The following is a 22,954-nucleotide window of genomic DNA, read 5'->3' on the forward strand; positions in this document are numbered from 1 at the left end:
TAAATTCCAATATTAACCTTAACCTAAAACGCTTTCTTGATAGTTGCGACTGAACCCACAGGCACAACACCAGACACAAACATCTCTATGACATTCCCCGTGTCCGACTAAACCTTTACAAAAATTCAATGTATGTCAAAGGCCCTAAAATCTGGAACACCCTACCTGAAAATTCTAAAACTGCAGACACATTCATCACCTTCAAAACTACCATCAGAAAACATCTTATCTCCCTGATACACCCTGTCAACTAATTACACGAATACCACCTGGTGGTTAACACTTACACTCACCCATTTGACCATAAACAGAATTTTTTTTTTTTTTTTTCAACAAGTCGGCCGTCTCCCACCGAGGCAGGGTGACCCAAAAAAGAAAGAAAATCCCCAAAAAGAAAATACTTTCATCATCATTCAACACTTTCACCACACTCGCACATTATCACTGTTTTTGCAGAGGTGCTCAGAATACAACAGTTTAGAAGCATATACATATAAAGATACACAACATATCCCTCCAAACTGCCAATATCCCAAACCCCTCCTTTAAAGTGCAGGCATTGTACTTCCCATTTCCAGGACTCAAGTCCGACTGTATGAAAATAACCGGTTTCCCTGAATCCCTTCACTAAATATTACCCTGCTCACACTCCAACAGATCGTCAGGTCCCAAGTACCATTTGTCTCCATTCACTCCTATCTAACACGCTCACGCACGCTTGCTGGAAGTCCAAGCCCCTTGCCCACAAAACCTCCTTTACCCCCTCTCTCCAACCCTTTCGAGGACAACCCCTACCCCGCCTTCCTTCCCCTATAGATTTATATGCTTTCCATGTCATTCTACTTTGATCCATTCTCTCTAAATGACCAAACCACCTCAACAACCCCTCTTCTGCCCTCTGACTAATACTTTTATTAACTCCACACCTTTTCCTAATTTCCACACTCCGAATTTTCTGCATAATATTTACACCACACATTGCCCTTAAACAGGACATCTCCACTGCCTCCAACCGTCTCCTCACTGCTGCATTTACCACCCAAGCTTCACACCCATATAAGAGTGTTGGTACTACTATACTTTCATACATTCCCTTCTTTGCCTCCATAGATAACGTTTTTTGACTCCACATATACCTCAACGCACCACTCACCTTTTTTGCCTCATCAATTCTATGATTAACCTCATCCTTCATAAATCCATCCGCCGACACGTCAACTCCCAAGTATCTGAAAACATTCACTTCTTCCATACTCCTCCTCCCCAATTTGATATCCAATTTTTCTTTATCTAAATCATTTGATACCCTCATCACCTTACTCTTTTCAATGTTCACTTTCAACTTTCTACCTTTACACACATTCCCAAACTCATCCACTAACCTTTGCAATTTTTCTTTAGAATCTCCCATAAGCACAGTATCATCAGCAAAAAGTAACTGTGTCAATTCCCATTTTGAATTTGATTCCTCAAAATTTAATCCCACCCCTCTCCCGAACACCCTAGCATTTACTTCCTTTACAACCCCATCTATAAATATATTAAACAACCATGGTGACATTACACATCCCTGTCTAAGACCTACTTTTACCGGGAAGTATTCTCCCTCTCTTCTACACACCCTAACCTGAGCCTCACTATCCTCATAAAAACTCTTTACAGCATTTAATAACTTACCACCTATTCCATATACTTGCAACATCTGCCACATTGCTCCTCTATCCACTCTATCATATGCCTTTTCTAAATCCATAAATGCAATAAAAGCTTCCCTACCTTTATCTAAATACTGTTCACATATATGCTTCAATGTAAACACTTGATTTACACATCCCCTACCCACTCTGAAACCTCCTTGCTCATCCGCAATCTTACGTTCTGTCTTACCTCTAATTCTTTCAATCATAACCCTACCGTACACTTTTCCTGGTATACTCAGTAAATTTATTCCTCTATAATTTTTACAGTCTCTTTTGTCCCCTTTCCCTTTATATAAAGGGACTATACATGCTCTCCGCCAATCCCTAGGTACCTTCCCCTCTTTCATACATTTATTAAACAAAAGTACCAACCACTCCAACACTATATCCCCCCTGCTTTTAACATTTCTGTCATGATCCCATCAGTTCCAGCTGCTTTACCCCCTTTCATTTTACGTAATGCCTCACGTACCTCCCCCACACTTACATTCTGCTCTTCTTCACTCCTAAAAGATGGTATACCTCCCTGACCAGTGCATGAAATTATTGCCTCTGTTTCTTCCTTAACATTTAAAAGTTCCTCAAAATATTCTCGCCATCTACCTAATACCTCCATCTCCCCATCTACTAACTCCCCTACTCTGTTTTTAACTGACAAATCCATACTTTCCCTAGGCTTTCTTAACAGAAATATCAATCTCGATCTCAAAATAATGAATCTTAACTAGTCATAAGTTGGCCTGTGATACTCCATTACTGAAACTATGTATAGTGCCAAAACAAAAGCATTCACATTGCTAAACTCACAAACTAGTATTTAGTCACTTAGCCATAATACCAACTTACCACATAATTTTGTAATACAGTGGACCCCTGCTTAACGATCACCTCCCAATGCGACCAATTATGTAAGTGTATTTATGTAAGTGCATTTGTACGTGTATGTTTGGGGGTCTGAAATGGACTAATCTACTTCACAATATTCCTTATGGGAACAAATTCGGTCAGTATTGGCACCTGAACATACTTCTGGAATGAAAAAATATCGTTAACCGGGGGTCCACTGTATTTTAAACTTAAGATTTAATTTAAGTCTGCCCGAAATGCCTAGCCATGCTAGGTGTTCTAGTGGTACACTCTGCAATTATTATTTTACTACATGTAAACCACACAATAACCAAATTCTGTAAACTCAGCATTGTAATCCTTATAGAGAATAAACTTTGAATTGAATTGAACAACAATTAAATATGTATGATAAAAGTATATTTTCATATTCTCACTGCCACGAGTATATGGAAAACAGTATATTCTTATTCTTATAATCTGTAATCTTTACAACCATTAAATATATTGAATTTTCTCAAACATGTTATTATGCTAGAAACCTAATTACAGTAGAACTTTGGTTTTCGTTTGCCCTGGTTTTCATAGAATTCGGTTTTCGATGACTTTTTTCGTCAAAATTTTGTCCCAGTTTTTGTTCATCACTTCAGTTTTTGTTGAGTTGACAGTGGTCCACTGTACCGAACGTGTCCGCCCGCACCCACACAAAGCATCCCATGCGTTCTGAGTCAGTCTGGCTTTGTTTCTCGTCGTTAGAGGGTGGTAGTGATGGTGGTAGGGGGTGGTAGTGATGGTGGTAGAGGGTGGTAGTGATGGTGGTAGAGGGTGGTAGTGATGGTGGTAGAGGGTGGTAGTGATGGTGGTAGAGGGTGGTAGTGATGGTGGTAGAGGGTGGTAGTGATGGTGGTAGAGGGTGGTAGTGATGGTGGTAGTGGTTGTGATAGTGGTAGAGGGTGGTAGTGATTGTAGTAGAGGGTGGTAGTGATTGTGGTAGAGGGTGGTAGTGATGGTGGTAGAGATAACCTCTCCTCCCTCTCCCTCCTTGCTGTCTTCCATATTTATTTATTTATTTATTTATTTATTTAAAAATTTGAGCACACATACAGAGGTACAACAAATACAGGTAAGAGCAGTATGCCAAAGCCACTTATACTATGCATAGCATTACGGGCTGGCTTAAAATTAACTTAAGATTAACTAAGCAATGATGAAATCAGTGATAAAACATTAATGTAAACAGGTTACTATAAAGCACAAGTGAGTATTACAAAGACAGGTCATATGGTTGTATGCATTGTTGTACATTCAGTAGAATGGAGTATTCTGTTAGGTAGTGTATTTAAAAAATAATAAAGTTAGATTGGGTTTTAGGTTTAACATTTATGTGATATAATTGTGAGAAACATTTAAGATATACAATTTATAAGGTTCAGTTATTCAGTATTTATTTGGTTTTGGGTGAGTAAGTGATCTTTGAGAAGAGACTTGAATTTATAAACAGGTAGTGTTTCTTTTATATTTACAGGTAATGAATTCCAGATTTTAGGGCCTTTTATGTGCATTGAGTTTTTACATAGTGTGAGATGGACACGAGGAACATCAAAGAGTGATCTGTGCCTTGTGTTATGGTCATGTGTTCTGTTGAGGTTGGCAAGGAGATGTTTGAGGGGAGGGTTAATATCAGAGTTAAGTGTTCTATGTATGTAATAGGTGCAGTAGTAAGTATGGATGTTTTGTATGGTGAGGAGGTTTAGTGTATTGAATATTGGTGGAGTGTGCTGCCTATAGTGAGAATTTGTTATCATTCTAACTGCAGCCTTTTGTTGGGTAATTAGTGGTCTGAGATGGTTACTTGTTGTTGAGCCCCATGCACAAATTCCATAGGTGAGATAGGGGTAAATAAGAGAGTGATATAGGGCCAGGAGGGCTGACTGTGGAGCATAGTACCGTATCTTCGATAGTATGCCTACAGTCTTGGAAATTTTCTTAGAAATTTGTTGTATATGTGTATGAAATTTGAGTCTATTATCAAGGTGGATTCCTAAGAATTTTCCCTCTGTTAGCTTTGTGATAGGTGATCCGTTTATCATTATGTTAAGAGGGACATCTGTAGCTCTGTTACCAAACTGAATGAAGTAGGTTTTGTCAATGTTTAGTGTAAGTTTGTTAGTTCTCATCCAGGTAGATATTTTCTGTAATTCGGTATTTACAGTATTGGCTAGCGTGACTGGGCTCGGGTGGGAGAAGATGTATGTAGTGTCATCTGCAAATAGTGTGGGTTTGAGTAATTGCGAAGCATTTGGTAGGTCATTTATGTATAGGAGAAAGAGAAGAGGGCCAAGGACACTTCCCTGTGGGACACCAACTGTAATTGGTTGTGCAGAGGAGTTTGCCCCATTTGCATACACATATTGGCTTCTGTTGCTGAGGTATGACTTGAGGTAGTTGAGGGAGTGCCCTCTTATACCATAGTGTGACAATTTTACGTGGAGCAAGTCATGGTCAACTGTATCAAAAGCTTTACGTAAGTCAATGAAGATCCCCAGTGGGACTTCTTTTTTCTCTATTGCAGTGTATATATGTTCTAGCATGTGTATAATAGCATCATTAGTATTTTTATTAGGCCTGAATCCAAATTGGCAGGGGTTGAGTATGTTTTGGGAGATAAGGTAGGAGTAGATTCGTTTATGAATTAATTTTTCGAAGATTTTTGAGAGAGGGTGTAAGTTGGATATTGGCCTATAGTTATTCAACTCTGTTTGGTCTCCTCCTTTGTGGATCGGGGTGACCCTTGCTATTTTGAGTACTGTAGGGAAGGTGGAGGATTCAATGGATTTGTTAAAGAGTGTTGCAGTGATTGGTGATAGCACTTGTGACACTTTTTTGTATATAAAGAGTCCTCAATAAAGGTAAAAGTGATGTTAAATGTTCATTTATCCATTTAATTAGTCCTTTATATTTATTTCTCATTGTTTTCTGTATGTAAAACTTTAGTTATTCTCTATCAAATGTTTTTTGTTAATGCTTTTGGGTATCTGGAATGGATAAATTGAATTTACATTATTTCTTATGAGAAATATTGCTTCAGTTTTCGTCGAATTTGGTTTTCATCAGACTTTCTGGAACGAATTAATGATGAAAACCGAGGTTTCACTGTACCTGTAATCATAAGCCAAAGTGTAATCCTTGAAACATTTCAACTTGATAAAAGTATTCATTGTAATTCCTAAATCTTGTGCTAATATGCAAGAATCCTCATTACCTGTAATCATAAGCCAATCTGTAATCCTTAAAACAATTAAGCTCAATAAAAGTGTTTATTGTTAAAACTACAGTGGACCCTTGGTTGCCGTAACTAATCCATTCCAGAGAGCGTGTCTTATATGGAATCTGACTTAATCCAAATTAATTTTCCCCATAAGAAATACACATGTACATGGAAATCCAATTAATCTGTTCCAGACACCCAAAAGTATTAAACAAAATAATTTTTTCCCATGAAATATACATTTTCCTACACAGAAAACAATGAGACATGCAGAATAAACAATACTAAAACAACACTTACCTTTATTGAAAATATTGATGAGTGATGAGACGGGAGGAGGGGAGAGTTTGGAGGTGTACTAGTGTTTGCAAGGGGAATCCCCTTCCATAACCGAGCTCATAACTCAATTTGCTCGTATATCAGATCAATTTTCCTCACTGAAATTAATTGAAATGCTATTAATCTGTTTCAGCCATCCCCCAAAACCACCCCAGTTTTTTGGTTATGGATTTTTAAATAAGGAAAATGTATTTATAAATAAGAAATGATTTTTGCCTTTTTTGCCAGGTCCCAGCAATGTTTGAGAAATGCTGGAGTAGACATATATGAAACTCCTTGATGCACAGTGTAAGATGAGTGTCACTCCACTGCCGCCCTGCAGGCGAGGTCTTGAGAAGTTGTCTTATCCACTTCACAACGGGCTGTAATAGATTATATTATGTTAATAATAATTTAACCCTAGGGGTGTTATGTCAGCATATTTCATTCACTGATTGCTGACGAACTTACGTGTGTGGACTCAAAAGTCCGCACCTCACTGCTGACTATAGGTTGATTACAAACTCCTTGCGACACAAGAAATCTGTAACCCACCTTGCTCTTGTAGCGTGAGCTACGGTGTTCTTTACACCCTCGACAGGTATCGGTGACTTGATAGAAGCTGAAGTGTCCTTGGATGTCCACATCTTCCATAGTCTAGGAATACGCACACTGGTACACTATGTTCCACAAGGTTTGTCTTTATTGTTCACAATCTTATCACTAAAGAAGCCGATCACACTTCTCTTTAAGTGTTTAGCGTGTTTTGTGAGACACTATGAGGATAGACACTTTGTCTATCCTCATAGGGAAGATTTCTGATACATGGGATCAACTTTGTCATCCTCCTTTGTATGTTTTCCAGTGCATTTATATCCATTCTGTAATATGGTGACCAGAACTGTGCAGCATAATCCAAATGAGGCCTAACCAAGGATATATAGAGTTGAAGAACAACCTGAGGACTTCTATTATTTATACTTCTAGATATGAAGCCCAGGATTCTGTTAGCTTTATTGCAAACACTTATGCACTGTTGTCTTGGTTTTAGATTACTGTTTGAAAAAAAAAAAAATTTACCACATGAAATATTAATTTTAATACACACAAACTGACACCTTTATTGAAGATCTGGTGATGATTGATGGGATGGGAGGAGGGGAGTGTGTGGAAGTTGTTAATGTTTAGAAGGGGAATCCCCTTCCATTAGGACTTTAGGTAGCACGTCCTTTTCCGGGGTTACTTCCCTTCTTCTTTTAATGCCACTAGTACCAGCTGACTGTGGTGCAGCAACAGCTGACCGTGGTGCAGCAACAGCTGACTTTGGTGCAGCAGCAGCTGACCATGGTGCAGCAACAGATGATGGTGGTGTAGCAGCAGCTGACTGTGGTGCAGCAGCAGCTGACCATGGTGCAACAGCAGCTCGTTATGGTTCAGCAACAGTTGACTGGTGCAGCAACAGCTGACTGTGGTGCAGCAACAGATGATGGTGGTGTAGCAGCAGCTGACTGTGGTGCAGAAGCAGCTGACTGTGGTGCAGCAGCAGCTGACCGTGGTGCAGCAGCAGCTGACCGTGGTGCAGCAGCAGCTGACCGTGGTGCAACAGCAGCTCACCGTGGTTCAGCAACAGCTGACTGGTGCAGCAACAGCTGACCGTGGTGCAGCAACAGAGGTTGGTGGTGTAGCAGCAGCTGACTGTGGTGCAGCAGCAGCTGACCGTGGTGCAACAGCAGCTCACCGTGGTTCAGCAACAGCTGACTGGTGCAGCAACAGCTGACAGTGGTGCAGCAACAGATGACGGTGGTGTAGCAGCAGCTGACCGTGGTGCAACAGCAGCTCACCATGGTTCAGCAACAGCTGACTGGTGCAGCAACAGCTGACCATGGTGCAGCAACAGTTGACTTTGGTGCAGCAGCAGCTGACCGTGGTTCAGCAGCAGCTGACCGTGGTTCAGCAACAGCTGACTGTGGTGCAGCAACAGCTGACTGTGGTGCAGCAACAGCTGTTGGTGGTGCAGCAGCAGCTGACTGTGGTGCAGCAGCAGCTGACTGTGGTGCAGCAACAGCTGACCGTGGTACGATAGTACGTATTTCCCACCCTTTTTACATATGATCGCTTAAGAGATGGTATCTCCTGCTATCTGTTTTTCGTTTATCCACACCAATAACAGTCTCTCAACATCTTCGAGTACTTGCTATCTCTGTTTCGAAAACAAACTTGCACCTTTTGCAAGAACAGCTTCCTTGATTGCTGTTTTGTTGGCCACAATAGTAGCGATGGTTGATTGGGGTTTGGTATACAACCTGGCCAACTCCGAGACACTCACTCCACTTTCATACTTAGCAATTATCTCTTTCTTCTTTTCCATAGTAATTTTCACATTTTTTACTGCACGGTTGGCACTAGGAGCTTTCTTGGGGCTCATGGTGACTTATTTTGCAGGTACAATCACTAAAAACTCGGTGATAATATGAAATGTACTGATTGTATGCGTGGATGCGACCGCACTGGCTGGCTTGTAAACAGTGGCACGCACGGGGCAGCTGAGGACACATGTGGGATGCGTCCCGGACGAATCGCATGTGGCGGGTTTTTTAACGTGTGGCAAGGGAAAATTTTTGCGTTAAAATGTATTGTATGCTGGATTTAACGTATGCTGATGCCATCGTATACCGGGGGTCCACTGTACTAGTTTGAACCTCTATGATGTTATGATCAGAGTAAATAGTTTTGGAAACTGTTATGTCTCTGATCAGTTCCTCGTTGTTCGTGAATATCAAATCCAGGGTATTTTCATTTCTGGTGGGATCAGTTACCTGTTGGTTTAAAGAGTACTTTTCACAAAGCCTCATTGGTTCCCTGGTATGTGCCTGTTGAGCCAGGGTGCTTCCCGGAGATATTTCTCTACCCAGGAAAAAATTTCTCCTCCTATTCCGTGTGCCTTAAGTTTCCTCAGTAGCCTCTGATGTGGAACTCTATCGAAAGCCTTACTGAAGTCCATATACACAGTGTCATATTCATTACCATTATCTACCTCCTCAAACACCTTAGTGAAAAACGTTAGTAAATTTGTAAGACAGGATTGCCTCTTTGTAAAACCGTGTTGAGATTCATTAATCAATTTATGCCTATCAAGATGGCTACGAAATGCTTCGGCAATTATTGATTCCATAAATTTTCTCACTATGGAGGTAAGGCTTATTGTTCTATAGTTTGAAGCTAAGGACCTGTCACCTGCCTTGTAAATAGGTATTACATTTGCCATTTTCCACTTATCAGGCACTATGCCAGTTTGTAGTGATATGTTGAAAAGATTAGCCAAAGGTATGCTAAGTTCTTCTTTACATTCCTTTAACACCCTTGCAAACAGTTCATCTGGGCCTGGGGATTTGTTAGGTTTTAATTTCTCTATTTGTCTGAGGACCAAGTCACTAGTTGCCCTAATTGTGCATAGTTTATTATCATCCTGTTCTACATAACCTATTATTTCAGGAATTTCGCTAGTACAGTGGACCATCGGCTAACGAACGCATCACATAACATTAAATCCACCAAACGAAGCGTTTGAGCATAAAAATTTTGGCCCGCCTAACAAAAAACTCGCCCAACGTGATTCATCCCGAACCTGTCCGTCCAGCCTGAGCACTTCAGCTGCCCTGCCATCGTTGTTTTGGGACCAAGCCCTCGAGTACCTTCCAGCCATGATAATATATACCTGGAAGGTACTCGAGGGCTTAGTCCCAAATCTGCACACTGCCATAACAACATACTGGAGTGAGAGATTTGGGAGGAAGTGTAAAATAAACCCAGTGAGGAGCAGGGGTGTGGTGGGGACAATAAGGGAACACTGTATCAACATCCGGGGTCCCAGACTTTTCAACATCTTACCAGAAGATATCAGAAACACTGCTGGAACAAGTGTTGAAGCCTTCAAGAGGAAACTAGACAAGTATCTTCACCAGGTGCTGATCAACCAGGCTGTGATGGCTATGTGGGGCAGCTGGCCTGCAGCAGCAACAGCCTGGTTGACCAGGCGAGCACCAGATGAGCCTGGCCCATAACCGGGCTCAGAGAGTAGATATACTCTCGAAATTCTTCAAAGGTATATCAAAGGTAAGCCAGGGTGGCCGGTTTCATGCATACATTCGATGCATTTTGTATTATTCCATTGTTTATAGTGCTTGTAACTGCTAAATAAGCCACCATGGGCTCAAAGAAAGTTTCTAGTGCCAACCCTGTGGTAAAAAGGGTGAGAAATACTATGGAAATACTACGGTGGTGCAGCTGCTGCTGCACCACCGTCAGCTGTTGCTGCACCACCGTCAGTTGTACTACTCGAAGATGTGGAGAGACTGTTGTTGGTGTGGCTTAATGAGAAACAACTCCAGAGGGTTAGCCACCCAGGATAACCCAAGAAAGTCAATGAGTCATCGAGGACTGTCTAACTTATTTCCAGTGGGGTCCTTAGTCTTGTCCCCCAGGATGTGACCCACACCAGTCGGCTAACACCCAGGTGAACAGGAAAAAATGCCGGGAACTAGTGCTCATATTGGTGAATTTAAGGCCAGCAAAGGTTGGTTTGAGAGATTTAAGAATCATAGTGGCATACACAGTGTGATAAGGCATGGCAAAGCTGAAATATTCCACCCTCAACAAGTGTTCAGTTGTGATGAAACAGGCCTGTTCTGGAAGAAAATGCCAAACAGGGCCTACATTACTCAGGAGAAAAAGGTACTCCCAGGACACAAGCCTATGAAAGACAGGCTAACTTTCTTGTTTTGTTGTAATGCTAGTGGGGATTGCAAAGTGAAGCCTTTACTCAGGTATCACTCTGAAAATCCCGGAGTGTTCAAGAAAAACAGTGTCTCATCACTCATCAATACTCTTCAATAAAGGCAAGTGTCGTTTTAACATTTATTTATGTAGTTATTGTACATGTCTCATTGTTTCCTTGGTAGGGAAATGTATATTTCATGAACAAAAAATTATTTTTTTAATACTTTTGGCTGTCTGGAACTGATTAATTGGATTTCCATTATTTCTTATGGGGAAAATTAATTCAGCTAACGATAATTTTGCCTAACGATGAGCTCTCAGGAATGGATTAATATTGTTAGCTGAGGGTCCACTGTATTTTCCTGGGTAAAAACTGAGAGGAAGTAGGTATTGAAAATTTCACTCTCAGTAATCTGACCTGAGTTACTCTTAAGTGGGCCTATCTTGTCCTTAATCTTACTTCTGTATACCTGAAAGAACCCTTTTAGGTTAGTCTTTGAATCCCTTGTGACCTTAGCCTCATAATCCCTTTTTGCTTTTCTTATTCCTTTTTTTATTTCTCTCTTTAATTGAATATATTGATTTCTTAACTGCCCATATGTCTATATATGCCTCTCTTTTGGCCAATGAGATGTTTTAATCTATTGTTCATCCATTTGGGATCATTTTTGTTAGATCTAATTTCCCTACTCGGAACAAAAGTCGTCTTCGCAGCCAGAACATGCTCTGAAAAACGTCATATTGGCAACCAAGATCACCTACCTGACCCATAGTCAGGTCAATTTAGCCCACCCAGGTAATTTCTCAGTGGCATGAAATCGGTTAAGCGAAAGTTTGGGACAGAGATTTGATTGCAGTTATCTGGGTAATTCCATGATATATTGAAACTAAGTGATTTGTGATCACTTTCCCCAAGCTCATCATTAACCTCAAGATTATTAATTATTGATTCTTTGTTGGCAAGAACCAAGTCAAGCAGATTGTTTCCTCTAGTTGGTTCTGTCACAAACTGTTCTAAAAAGCAATCCTGAACCGTATCAAGAAAGTCACTAGACTCAAGATTTCCTGTCATATTGTTCCAATCAATTTGTCTAAAGTTAAAATCTCCCATTAACACAGCATTTTCTTATCTTAATGCCTTATGAATTTCGTCCCAAAACAGCTTACTGCACTCCCTATCAAGGTTTGGGGGCCTATAAATCACATCCAAAATTAATTTGTCACAACCCTCGAGAAACTGTAGCCAAACTGATTCTGTGTTCGATGTTTCTAATCTTATATCATGTCTAAGACAACAATTTAAATTATCTCTGACATATGTCGCCATTCCACTACCCTTCCTGTTGACCCTATCAGTGTGGAATAGTTTATAACCCTGTATGTTGCATTCAGAAGGCATTTCTCTATCTTTCAGGTTGAACCAGGTCTCTGTTATACCAATAATATCTATAATATTTACCTACACTTGCAAGTAATCTTAGCTCATCCATCTTATTTCTTAGTCTCCTACTATTTGTATAGTAAACCTTAAGGGAGCTAGTCACTCGTTGCCCTCTACTATCTCTGTATGTTGATCAATTGATTTCCCTTTACTAGCAACTTTATTTTGAATATTGTCTTTGAAGCATATCCCTGAGGCATCCTGGTAATATCTGCTGTTTTCAACCCTAACCTGCAGCCTGATTGTTTCCCACAAACACCCATACCTCTATAATTTATCAGTTTAAATTCCTAGACAAGTCATCAATTACCCCCTCAGTTGAATTGGCTAATGCAACCACTCCATCCCCAGAGAGATGAACCCCATCCCTTGCATACATATCATGTTTGCCATATGATTTGTCCCAGTTATCAAGATTGATAAAATCCTAATCTATTATTATTACTGTGTGATGAATGGTTATTACTATCATCATCATCATCATCCACATTATCATCCACTGCAGTCGCCACCACCACCACACCACCACCGCCGCTCCCACCACCACCACCAACAACAACTGTCGCTGCCACCAACCACCACCACCAACCACCACCACCAACCACCACCACCAACCACCACCACCAACAACCACCACCAACCACCACCACCAACCACCACCACCAACAACCACCACCAACCACCACCACCAACAACCACCACCAACCACCACCACCACCAACAACCACCACCAACCACCACCACCAACAACCACCACCACCACCACCAACCTTCAATCTCCAACCCACCATTCATCGACATCGGTCATTAATTGTCCGGAAATTCATTTAATTCAAGAGGGTTCAGTCCTGATGCTTTCGGAAAATGGATGATGCACATAACGTTACCAACTGGACATACCATATATGCCTTCAGTTGAGTGTTTGTGCATTTGTGTCAATCTGTTTATACCTTTTATGCCATCCATTTGCTTTCATTTTTTTTAATGCATCTCATTCATTTTTTTTTTATTTTTGCAGTGACTTAGGAAGTGTTGACGTGTGAAGAGATGTCAAGACTTGGACACTTACCATCCTTGGGTAATATTCAACATGTATATCGTGTGTTTTCAATATAATTTTACCTGGATAGTGCATTTTATTTATGTGGAGTATCTAACCTAAAAAGTTGTATTTAAGAACTGAAATATGGTAGATTATATACACTCTGTTTAAATAATAAATTATTCTCAAAAAAGAGTGAGCATTAGAGACTTTGTACATTATATTGCTGTATTCAATTTGGTCAAAATTTTAGGCTTGATACTTTTATCTATAGAGCCGTATGTGGTCATGATACAATGTCCGTGTTTAAACTTTTCAGTCACTAACCTGTTGTCATGTTGTCTCCACTTGTCCAAACCATCCATAGAATCAATCTTTATTTTACCTCCACCCTTTTGAATGTCATTGTGCAATTCCAGTTATTGGTTTTTACTGTATCTACTCTTCTTGCTTTAACTACTCTCTGTGTGTATCTTACTCTAAATCTGTATTCTCCTTTTTCTACCTTATTCTATCTACTCTCTTGTGTTCACTTTTCCTACTCTGGTTTGCAAAATATAACCCATAATGCTTATTTTATGCCTGTCACTGCGGTGTTATCAAGTTTTCACTCACACATCATAGCAACATTGCAGGGTGTCTCGTAACTCAGTGGTAGCGCATTCGGCTTGCGACTGAAGCACCTTGGTTCAGTCCTAGGAGAGATGAGACATATAGGCAAGTCTCCATACACCTGCTGCCTCTGTTCACCCAGCGGTATATAAATCCTGGGTGTTACTTGACTCTCATGGGTGATATCCTGAAGAAAAACCTAAGGACTCCAGTGGAAATAAGCCACACTACTTGGTTTTATTGGGTTATTAATAACCTTAGGTTATTAGCCCTCTGGGGCTAATAATCTAAAGAGAGTCATCTTTTTTTTCAGTTTGAAAATACCTGTCATCTATCTACCTTTAGTGGTTCTGATTACAGTCAAGCTCTCAAATTCAATGGTTTCCTTATTTGCATTATTTTGATTCTCTGCTGTCTTCACTGTATGGTCTTCTATGAATAGCCTCCATTATTTTCAGTTTTCCGTGGTGGTCATCTTTGGGGGCTTTAAGAACATAAGAACATAAGAATGGAGGAACACTGCAGAAGGCCTACTGGCCCATGCGAGGCAGGTCTTATCAAAACGACCTCTACCTAAAGCTACCCAAGAAATAACTCCCGTACCCAATGACACCAATCAAACCCAGCCCCTCCCACTCATATATTTGTCCAGTTTCTTCTTAAAGTTACCCAAGGTCCTAGCCTCTATCACCCCACTGGGAAGGCTGTTCCACGCATCTACAACTCTGTTAGAAAACTAGTACTTACCTATGTCCTATCTAAATCTAAATTTATCCAACTTAAATCCATTATTTCTGGTTCTTACCTGGTTCGACACCCTCAATACCTTATTAATATCTCCTTTGTTTATGCCCGTCATCCACTTATACACCTCAATGATATCTCCTCTCATTCTACGTCTCTCCAGAGAGTGAAGATTTAAGGCTTTAAGTCTATCTTCATACGGGAGATTCCTTACACAGTAAATCATTTTAGTCATTCTTCTCTGTATGTTCTCCAATGAGTCTATATCCATCCTGTAGTAAGGAGACCAAAACTGAGCAGCATAATCTAATTGAGGCCTCACCAGTGATGTATAGAGCTGTAAAATAACTTTTGGGCTTCTGTTACTTATACTTCTTGAGATAAATCCAAGTAATCTGTTTGCTTTGTTGTGCACACTTAGGCACTGCTGCCTTGGCTTTAGGTTTCTGCTTACCATGACTCCCAAGTCCTTTTCACACACTATGATGAAGCTCTACTTCACCTAGTTTATAGCTTCGAGGGTTATTTTCATTACCAAGGACCAGTACCTTACACTTATCCACATTGAACTTCATCTGCCATTTTTCAGACCAAGACATTAATTTGTCTAAATCCTCCTGCAGTTCATTGCTATCCTCCTCAGAATGAATCATACGGCCTATCTTTGTATCATCAGCAAACTTGCTCATGTCACTCGTAATCCCTTCATCAAGGTCATTAATATAAATTATGAACAAGAGAGGGCCTAAAACTGATCCTTGTGGAACGCCACTAGTAACTAAGCCCCATTCTGATTTGAACCCATTAATGGAAACTCTCTGCTTTCTATTGGTAAACCATGCCTCTATCCATTCTAGAACTTTACCTCCTATACCATGAGCTGCCACTTTTCTTAAGAGTCTCTTGTGAGGTACTCTATCGAAGGCTTTACTAAAATCCAAATAAACAATATCATATTCTTTATCACTGTCTACTGCCTCAAATGTTCTATTGAAGAACGTCAGTAAGTTTGTCAGGCAGGAACGACCTCTCGTGAATCCATGCTGAGATTCATTTATCAAGTTATGCTCTTCAAGGTGACTTCTAATAATGTCAGCTATAATTGATTCTAGTAATTTGCCAACTATAGATGTCAGGCTTATTGGATGGTAATTTGAAGGGGTGGACTTATCCCCTGATGTGAATATAGGAACCACATTGGCCATCTTCCACAACTCTGGCACAACACCAGTAAGGATGGATGCATAGAACACACTCGTTAATGGCTGACTAAGTTCCATCTTGCATTCCTTAAGTACCCTGGAAAATAATTCGTTGGGCCCCGGGGACTTACTTTGCTTCAGTTTGTCTATCTGTTTGATAACCATGTCCCTCGTGACAGTAATATTAGTCAATTTGAATTCGTCAGGAACTGAATAATTGTTAATTTCTGGAATCTCATTTATGTCTTCCTGTGTAAAAACTGACAAAAAATAGTCATTAAATATGGAACACATTTCCAGTTTGTTATCCGTCAGCTGTCCATTCCCAATTTTCAGAGGTCCTACTTTTTCCTTAACCTTCGTCCTATACACCTGAAAGAACCCCTTTGGATTGGTCTTTGATTCATTAGCAACTCTAATTTCATAGTCACGTTTAGCCTTTCTAATTCCCTTTTTTACTTCTCTTTTAAGCTGAACATATTGGTCAGTAAGGTTAACCTCTTCCCTTCTGATGTGCCTATATATTCCCCTTTTCTCCCCAAATAAATGCTTTAGCCTCCTGTTAACCCACTTAGGATCGTTATTATCAGATCTAATTTCTCTCTGGGGAATGTATATACTCTGAGCATGGTGTACATTATTAAGAAAAGAATCGTAAATGCAGATCCCTTCGTAGTCATAAGTATGATCATCGTCAATAGAATCATTAGCTAGATAACCCCAATCAAGATTTGACAGGTGTTCCCTAAGTCCATTATAATCAGCAGAATGAAAATCAGGGTTTTTTTTTACTGTATTATCATTATTCCTGTATTCCCAGTTAATGCTAAAAGTGATGGATTTGTGATCACTTGCGCCAAGCTCTTCAGTGATTTCCAAATTATTTATGAGAGTTTCCTTATTTGACAAGACTAGGTCAAGCAAATTATTACCCCTGGTAGGCTCTGTTACACACTGCTTCAGAAAACAGTCTTGAACTGTTTCCATAAAGTCACTGGACTCCAGATTACCCGTCAAAGAATTCCAGTCTATTTGACTAAAGTTAAAATCCCCTACAATCACTATATTATTGTGTCTAGAAGCCCTAACAATTTCGTCCCAAAGAAGTCTCCCTCTATTGTGATCCAAGCCTGGAGGTCGGTATATTACACCTAGAATAAGCTTTTCTTGACCTTCTACAAACTCTACCCAAACAGATTCTGTTGCTGTTCCATCTATTTTTATACCTGTTTTTATGCAACAGTTAATGTTTTCTTGAACATATAATGCAATCCTCCCCCCTTCCCACAACATCTATCCACATGGAACAACTTAAACCCTTGAATATTACACTCAGGAATCATATCCCGACTCTTTAAATCATACCACGTTCCAGTTAATGCAATGACATCGAAGTTCCCAGCACATGCTATCAAACGTAGTTCATTAATCTTATTTCTTGCACTTCGACTGTTAGCATAAAATACCATTATACGTTTTTTCTTCTGCACATTTTTCCTATTCATCTTTGTTTTTACACAATTTCTGAAATTATCATTATCTAGGGTTACTCCATGACAGTTACTATTAAAATTCTTAATTTCAGAGCATAAGTCAATACAGTGGACCCCCGGTTAACGATATTTTTTCACTCCAGAAGTATGTTCAGGTGCCAGTACTGACCGAATTTGTTCCCATAAGGAATATTGTGAAGTAGATTAGTCCATTTCAGACCCCCAAACATACACGTACAAACGCACTTACATAAATACACTTACATAATTGGTCGCATTCGGAGGTGATCGTTATGCGGGGGTCCACTGTATATCCATACTCATTTTTTATCATTTCTAAACCCATACCTCTAACTAATCCTAGTTTAAAGTCCTAACAACCCCCTCAACTGAGCTAGCAAGAAAACCCACACCTGCCCTGGATAAGTGAACCCCATCCCTGGCATACATGTCATTTCGGTCATAGAAGTTGTCCCAGTTGTCAATGAATGGTACTGCATTATCCTTACAGTGTTTATCCAGCCAGCAATTAATACCAATTGCTCTGGACAGCCATTCATTTCCAACATCCCTTCTTGGCAAAATGCCACATATAACAGGGCGCCCCCCCTTCTTCCTAATTATATCTATTGCTGTCTTGAACCTTCTAAGTCCTCACTTCTGCGCTTGCCTACATCATTGCCTCCAGCACTGAGGCAGATAATGGGATTGATCCCATTACCGTTCATGATGTTGTCAAGCCGGCTAACAATGTCCTCCATCCCAGCCCCAGGAAAGCAAACTCTGTCTCCTACTTCTGTCCTTCAAGCAGAAAGCCCTATCCATATATCTAACCTGGCTATCCCCAACAACAATAATATTCTTACCTTCCTTGGCGTCGTTTGTAGTGGCGTTCCCAGTATTCAACTCACATTCGTCGGGTAGCACCGAGAATGCATTGGATGTTTCCACAACAGTTTCCACAGCAGTCTCTTTCTTCTTCGTCGTCTCTACCTTTCCATTAGTCTTCTTGATCGTCAACTTCGTCTTATGCTGTCCAGCCACTGTCCACGTTCCCTTCTTGACCTGAGGACTCGAAAATGGAGGACTACTACGAATCCTCTTGTTTTCCTCAGTCAATCGCCGTATCTCTATCTTCGCTACCCTCTATGCATGTCCAGTAAATTAAACACTAACAGTTGGATTTTATTCAGAATGTATTTAATGACTCTCATGCATAACAGAGCCTTTAGTGCACATTCTATGTAGAAGAAACCAGGACTGTAATCAACCATCTCAAACCTAATGATGGACCAGTAGGCAGACTGCAGTGCTCAGCTCCCTGGATCATCAAGACCTGGCATTCACTTCTTTATTTTCAATCTTTACATTGTTCTTGCCCCACTTACCACGAGTATATATGAGGCGTTATAAAGAATAAGCGCCACCATGGCCAAAATCCGGGTTAGTGAATGAGTTGATTCCTTAATGTTTTGTCTATTTATGTGAATGTGTAGATATTTTCTTATGCATCTGTAAGTGAGGCTTAGAACCTCATAGCAAAGTATGGTAATGTGAGCTTCATCCCTCTGATCTCCCTCACATCTGTGTTTTTCTCCATGATTTGGATTTGGTGGTGCTTCTTTTCTGCTCTGTAACACCTCATGTGTGTGTAGAGTATTATCTATATGACTTGATAAAGATCTATTACCTCAGTTAGAGCTTGTTCTGTGTATTGTATCTTAATACCTACTCATATAATGACTGAGATACCTTCTAGTATTTATTATTAGCTTGACAAGACACTAGCCCTGAAAATGATAGGAGGCTTAATGAGAATTTTTGAAACAATGGATTCTGTTGAAGTGCTTACATAATATATTCATGGGAAAATGCTAGACCTGTAGGAGTCATATAGAGCCTGGGGAAAGGGAAGTAATCAGGTTTGGTTCTAGGAAATGGAGGTTAGTTCCAGTTCCTTGGATCAGCACTGTTCACTCCTCAGCATTAAGACAAACCCATTGAAGGGGCCAAATCAGTGATGACTCTCTGAGGGTACATCTGCTATATTTTTAGAATACTTTTTTTGTGCTCACCTTTTTTCCAGGGCAAGTGGTATACCTACCATGATTAATCTAATTCATTTAAATATTGTACATCTATGGTAGTTTATTTTATTGCTATTGCTTTTGAATGATAAATCATCATTGTCATTATTCATAAAGTTAATTTGCTTATTTTGTTTGGCAGGTGCATAAATTTTTTTTAGTTCATAATTGTGTACCTGCCAGAGCAGTTTATGTACATCAGTTGAAGGAGAATTTCACCTGATAAATGTCAACCTTTGCAGGCTGGCCGGGCAGCATGACCTCAGTGTCTTCAGATTTCTGGCTAGCCAATCATTTTCCTGGAATGCAAATCAATGGAAGAATGTCAGCTGTGCGGCGCTTCTTCTGTCTTTTTGTGACCTTCGACTTTCTCTTCACTGGCCTGTTTTGGGCCATATGTGTGCTGGTGAGTAGCAATTTGTAATAGTGATTTAGAAAGACATATGAGGAAACACAAAAACATATTTATTAGAAAACCTTTAGGTCCAGAAACCTCGATCACTTTCTAAATCAATTTGTTGGTATCTGTTACCAAGATTTATGCCAGTTTTTAGTAGTATTGTCTCAAGAACAGCTTCTAAAGATGAGCAACGTGTATACCAAAAGAGAAAGAAAAAAGCCTGTAATATAGTACAGGTTGACCATCACTAATCAGGCATCATCGGGACCTGTAGGGTGCCAGATCAGTGATTTTGCTGGATTACAGAGTGGTTAGGTTAGAATACACTTAACCTAATGGTGATACAGTGGACCCCTGGCATACGATATTAATCCGTTCCTGAGAGCTCATCGTATGCCTAAATTATCGTAGGGTGAATTAATTTTCCCCATAAGAAATAATGGAAATCAAATTAATCCGTGCAAAACACCCAAAAGTATGAAAAAAAAAGTTTTACCACATGAAATATGAAGTTTAATGCACACAAACTGAAGAAGACATGCACAGTTAGTAGTACTCTACTAACAATAGAATACATGACACTTACCTTTCATGAAGATCTGGTGATGATTGATGGGATGGGAGGAGGGGAGAGTGTCGAACTTACTGTTTAGAAGGGGAATCCCCTTCCATTAGGACTTGAGGTATCAAGTCCTTTTCTGGGGTTACTTCCCTTCTTCTTTTAATGCCACTAGGACCAGCTTGAGAGTCACTAGACCTCTGTTGCACAACATATCTATCCATAGAGCTCTGTACCTCTCATTCCTTTATGATTTGTCTAAAGTGGTTCACAACATTGTCATTGTAATAGTCACCAGCACAGCTTGCAATAGCTGTGTGAGGGTGATTTTCATCCATAAAGGTTTGCACTTCAAGCCACTTTGCACACATTTCCTTAATCTCTCTTTTCAATTCCATACTAATTTTCACCCTTTTTACCACAGGGATGGCACTAGAAGCTTTCTTGGGGTCCATGGTGACTTATTTTGTAGTTACAAGCACTAAAAATACTGGGATAATGTGAAATGTACCGAATGTATGCGTAGATGCGAACGCACTGGCTGGTTTGTGAACACTGGCGCTGAGGCCACACGTGGGACGCTTCCCAGACGAATCGCGTGAGGCGAGGCAAAATTTTTGCATTAAAATGTATCGTATGCCGGATTTAACATAACGCGATGCCATCGTATGCCGGGGGTCCACTGTATTTACACATCGGCAATATTTGCCCACTTTACACTTTATTTTTGGCACATTCCATTGTTCCAGTCGACCAAACTCATAGCTATTTCACTAGTATTCCTTCTATTCTGACGATTGAGTACAAAAAAACGTCCATTTATCTATTTCAACTAATAAAGTGATCAGAAATCGGTAATTTGACCAATTTCACACAAATTTCAAGAGATGCCAGTTTCAAAATAGGGTCCAGAATAAACAGTGCAGGCATTCGTGGCACTAAAATAAAATTTTCTCTGTTCATTAGTCACGTCTCCAGGACCCCTCTTACATTACACTTGCTTTCCATCTTGAATTTTTATTCAAGTCTGCATTATTGTAATAATTGTATAAATAATGTCAACCCATTCATGACTGCATATTAGACCGGCCAGTTGGACATGTATTGGACACATGACATGATTTGTTTACTCTTGAGCACCAGCAATAATTGAACATTTCCATTACTTTGAGCTCAGTTTTAAGGTACCTTCCATCCCGAAACCAGTCAAAATCGTCTCTATTTCTGTAATATATTTTCTATCAAATGAGACCAAAAAACCGAGATTACAGTCATAAAATCCATATGAAAATTTATCACAAAGTCGCTGTTTTACACCAAAAACTTGGCCCCATTTTTTTTTTCCTCATTATGCTCTGCGTGCTACAGGATTTTTTTTTATATAGTGCACATTTACCACACAGACCTATTTTCTCATATCTAGGCCCAAATTTACTGGTCACAACTTATCTGAGTGAACCGAGCTTATGGCATCATACTACTGGACTGACACAGGATTCAGAGCCATGATACAATGGGACTGACAGTGAAAGGATTAACCCTTTGAGGGTTTCAGCCGTACTAGTACGGCTTACGACCCAGGGTTTTTGACGTACTAGTACGCCGCCTAAATTCTAGTGCCCTCAAATCTAGTGGGAGAAAGCTGGTAGGCCTACATATGAAAGAATGGGTCTATGTGGTCAGTGTGCACAGTATAAAAAAATCCTGCAGCACACAGTGCATAATGAAAAAAAAAAACTGACCGTTTTTTTTGGAATAAAACAGCGACTTTGCACTGTATTTTCGTATGGTATTTATTGTTGTATTCTAGTTTTTTGGCCTCATTTTATAGAATGGAAGACATATTACAGAAATTGAGATGATTTTGACTGGTTTTACAGTGAAAAGTACCTTGAAATTGAGCTCAAAGTAGCAGAAATATTCGATTTTTACCAAAGTTCAAAAGTAAACAAATCATGCCAAGCGTCCAATATACGTCAACTGGTGAGTCTAATATTCTTTCACAAGTGCGCCAATATTATTTATACCATTTTTTACACTAATGCAGTAGCCTGCATAACAGTAAATCTTCTATTTTTTGTGAGAATAAAAATTCAAAGTGGAAAGCAAAAGAATATAAGAGGGGCCTTGAGACGTGACTAATGAACAGAGGAAATGTCATTTTAGTGCCAGGAATGTCTTTCTTGTTTTTCCTGGAGCCTATTCGGAAATTGGCATCTTTTGAAATTTGTGTGAAATTGGCAAAATTGCTAAATTCTGACCACTGTACTGGATAGTTGAAGTTGATAAATGGGTGGTTTCTTGCACTCATTCGATAGAAAAAAGGGAGTTCTAGCGAAATATTCATGTTTTTTGTCGGCTAGTACAGTGGAATTGGCCAAAAATGGGGCTCAAAGTGGGCAAAATCGCCGATGCGTGAACATCGCCGAGATCGCTAACTTTGCGAGAGCATAATTCCGTAAGTT

General features: G+C 39.9%; 1 protein-coding gene across 3 annotated transcripts in view; it reads left to right on the forward strand.

The window, feature by feature from the left end:
• Positions 1-22,954, forward strand: part of Start1 (Steroidogenic acute regulatory protein-like) — a 368,052-nt gene that overhangs the window by 14,673 nt on the left and 330,425 nt on the right. For 2 of the 3 annotated variants that reach the window (XM_070084953.1, XM_070084954.1), the window contains exons 2-3: positions 13,369-13,428; positions 19,773-19,936. In XM_070084953.1, coding sequence (XP_069941054.1) covers positions 13,398-13,428; positions 19,773-19,936 — 195 coding nt within the window. In that variant the 5' untranslated portion in view covers positions 13,369-13,397. Of the gene's footprint in view, positions 1-13,368; positions 13,429-16,376; positions 18,887-19,772; positions 19,937-22,954 lie in introns of those variants that run through there. The other variant, XM_070084955.1, reaches the window with a different exon arrangement.

This window comes from Cherax quadricarinatus, chromosome 14 (assembly GCF_038502225.1).
Source record: "Cherax quadricarinatus isolate ZL_2023a chromosome 14, ASM3850222v1, whole genome shotgun sequence".
Lineage (NCBI taxonomy): Eukaryota > Metazoa > Arthropoda > Malacostraca > Decapoda > Parastacidae > Cherax > Cherax quadricarinatus.